This window comes from Lissotriton helveticus, chromosome 7, assembly GCF_964261635.1.
Source record: "Lissotriton helveticus chromosome 7, aLisHel1.1, whole genome shotgun sequence".
Taxonomy (NCBI): Eukaryota; Metazoa; Chordata; class Amphibia; order Caudata; family Salamandridae; genus Lissotriton; species Lissotriton helveticus.
Window position 1 is genome coordinate 1039099383 of NC_136068.1, and position 3664 is coordinate 1039103046.

Below are 3664 nucleotides of genomic sequence, written 5' to 3' on the forward strand. Positions count from 1 at the left end.
CGATTGATGTACCTCACCGCCATCGTGTTGTCCATCCTGAGAAGATCTTTTGACTGGGTGTGAGTGTTTGATTGGTTCAGATGCTCCGTCCATCACCACCCCCTTTTGTACCGCTTTGGCCGCCATAAGTGTGGCAGGGTATGCTCAGACGTGAGTCCCTTGCTCACTTTGCCACTGGATTCAAGCAAGCCGGGCTGAAGACGGCTGGAATGCCAGAAAACGGTCCTCGGAAGCTTGTTTCCGGTCCAGGGAAGGCATGGCTTGGCAGTTCGGGCTGGACTGTTCCCATGAGGCACAGGGTCAGACTGATTTGCATATAGCCATGTCTGAACTGGGGTGGCAGAGTGGGCTAAAGAACGGTGATGGATCAAACCCAGATCTTTTGACTGGGTGTGAGTGTTTGATTGGTTCAGATGCTCCATCCATCACCCCCCCTTTTGTACCGCTTTGGCCGCCATAAGTGTGACAGGGTATGCTCAGACGTGAGTCCCTTGCTCACTTTGCCACTGGATTCAAGCAAGCCGGGCTGAAGACGGCTGGAATGCCAGAAACCGGTCCAGGGAAGGCATGGCTTGGCAGTTCGGGCTGGACTGTTCCCATGAGACCGAATGGCAAAGGAGCCCGCTAGGAGTTCCAGGCAATTGATCTGGAGAAGGAGTTCTTCCACAGTCCACCAACCTCCCACCGAAAGAGAGCCGCATTGGGCACCCCAGCCCAGGCGGCTGGCATCCGACTCTATCACTAGATCCAGACGGGAGCCGAAGATCGCTCTCCCATTCCAGGCCTCCATATGGTCCATCCACCAAAGAAGTTCCGACCTGGCCTCCGAGGAAAGGGAGATCGACTCCGAATAAGTGAGACCCCTGCGAAGGTGCGAGGCCTTCAGCCTCTGAAGGGCCCTGTAGTGTAGAAGACCCGGGAAGATGGCTTGAATCGAAGACAATAACAAACCAACAATCCTGGCCAGCTGTCGCAGGGAGATCCTGTCTCTGCGGAGAACCTGCCGAATCTCCTTCTTGATCTTGGAAATCTTCTGAGATGGAAGATTCAAGGTGGCATCCCTCGTGTTGATGCAAAAGCCTAGAAAGATCATACTCTGTTGGGGAACCAGGTCCGATTTCTGGACATTGATGGTGAACCCCAGATTCTGTAATAGGGACATAGTAATCTGTAAGTGAAGGAAAAGATGATCCCTGGATTGGTCCTTGAGCAGGATATCGCCCAGGTAAATTATCAGCCGAATCCCCTTGATGCGGAGGTGTTCCACCACTGGGCGAAGAAGCTTGGTAAAACACCAAGGAGCAGAGGAGAGACCAAAGGGAAGAGTTCTGAACTCGTATATCTGACCCTTCCACCTGAATTGCAGGAACCTGCAATGAGGGGGAAAGATGGGAACTGAGAGATAAGCCTCATTAAGGTCTAACCGGACCAACCAATCGTTCTGGAGAAGAAGGTCCCTGAGCAGATGGATTCCTTCCATCTTGAAATGCCGGTAAATCAACCACTCGTTGAAGGACTTGAGATTGATAACCGGTCTGAAGCCTTTTTCTTTCTTTTCTACCAGAAAGATTTTGCTTAAGAAACCGCGCGGATGAAGATGGGAGAGGGTGATAGCACCTTTTGAAAGAAGATCTTGAACTTCGTGATCTATCAGATCGGTCTCTGAGGCAGAAAAAACCAAAGGGTGTGGGTGAGAAGTTTGGACGGGAGACCCGTAGAACTCTATGTGAAAACCTTGAACTGTCTCTAACACCCAAGGATCTGACGTTAAATCTGCCCAGTTTGCCAGAAACAGAGAAATCCTGCACCCCAAACGAACAGGAGAGAGGATTTCCAAGCTTACCATTGAATCCTCGGGAATTCTGGTTGCCACCACAGCCTCTGCCTTGTCCCTTGCCTCCGCGGCAATGATAGAAAGTTCCTTGTCTGCCATCGTTCCATCCATTGTTTCGTTTGGCCTGGGCTCTATTGGGACCTTGGTTGAACTGCCGGCCGGAAGAGCGACCCCTGCCTCGCCCGGCCCCACCAAAAACCTTCTTGGGGAATATCTTCTTCATGGAAGCCTGCGCCTTATCCAGGGCAGAAAAGGTGGCTACAAACTTCCCTAGCTCTTTAATGAAAGGGTCACCAAAGAGGGTACCTTGAGCTACAGAACCTGCCTCAGAAGAAGACAGCTCTCCCAACTTGGGGTCAATTTTCAAAAGGAGTGAACGGCGACACTCAGTGGAGAGGTCACAATTGGCATTGCCCAAGAGGCACATTGCCCTTTGTGTCCATCCCGCAACATCATCGGTAGGGAGAGGAAGGCCTGACTCTCGGGACCGCTCCGCCAACTCAATGATTTTTGTCAGGGGTCCCACAACGTCAAGAAGCTTGTCCTGACAAGCCCTCCAGGAACGATCTATCCCTTTTTTAGGGTCCTTCATGTACTTAGCAAAAAAGGTACAAAGCTTGGGATCCAGCTCAGGGGTACTAGCAACACCATTGGGGAGAGACGGTCTAGGACACTCTGACCTAAGGCGAGATCTCACCTCCTGAGAAAGAGGTTGTCTAATCTTTGCGGCAACATTATCCGCCGTCTTCTTATCAGGTACCCAATCAGAAGTTTGTGGACGAAAGATACAGGTAGGGTCAAACCTATCTGCATGAACCTGATCCCCATCACCAATATCAGAACAAGAAGAACGCGGACGCCAAGACCTGTCCGAATCAAACATATTGTCAGAGGAATTGTCATCATCCTCAAACACCTCTTCATCCTCACCCTCTCCGCCATCGGGAAACCCCTCTTCAGGGTCGAAGTCTGGGGTGGACTCGCCACCAGTATATCCGGGTAAGTCTTCCTCCCGGTAGGGTGCGCTTCTTAGCGTGCGCGCACTCTTATGGAAGACTTCAGCCAGTTTGTTGAAGCCTTCCAGGTGCCCAGCGTCATGCTTAATGACCTTACGTGGCACCACAGTGTGAATGCCACTAGGCCCAGCCCCACTGTCTCCCAGGATACCAGAACCTTTGAATACATGAGCAGACAACTTGTTAACGCTGTCCTGCAGAGGTGCAAGTGCCTGGGCAATGGCCGAAGAAAGGAGCTTGTCCACCTCTGCAGGAGTGCGTGCCTGTGGGGGCTGTTGCTCAGCTGAGGTAACCGAATCATAGTCGTGGTCAGAAATTGACTGCATATTTAATGAGGGTCGGGCACCCATAAACAGAAACACCCTACTAAATATCAAGGGTTCCCCCAACATGAGTGCCTCAAGGAACAGGAATAAAACAGAAGAGGTGGTTCCAACAGTACAAATAAATGTTTGTATATTTTTTTTTTGGTCAAAACAACCAAGTCACCGCAGGTAACAGTCGGCAAAGCCCATAAAACGTACCGCTACGCGGTGTCAGTGCCGGGTGGGGGGGAAGCAGAGCAACAAAGAAAACGAAGCGCTGGAAACCTCAGCGCGTTTTCGCCACATGCGCGCAAATGGCGCTGTGGTCAATGTGAAGCACCGGCAGTTCGCTCGTGAAAACAGCACCACACAGTGCACGCGCTAGGAAGAGGCGCTCAAGCAAAGTCTACCGCGTCAGCCACACGTCGGGAGAAACCCGCAACAATAACTTACAAGCTGTCACAATTATAAACTGCCCCTGCAAGTCCCGAATACGCAGATAGAATGCA

The 3664-nt window shown here is 51.4% G+C and overlaps 1 protein-coding gene across 1 annotated transcript; it reads right to left on the minus strand.

Moving 5' to 3' along the window:
* Positions 1-928: 928 nt before the first annotated feature.
* Positions 929-3438, minus strand: LOC144767203 (uncharacterized). The gene has a single exon (XM_078650758.1). The coding sequence runs from the start codon at positions 3240-3242 to the stop codon at positions 1413-1415; it is 1830 nt and encodes a 609-aa protein (XP_078506884.1). The 5' UTR covers positions 3243-3438; the 3' UTR covers positions 929-1412.
* Between the last annotated feature and the right edge of the window lie 226 nt (positions 3439-3664).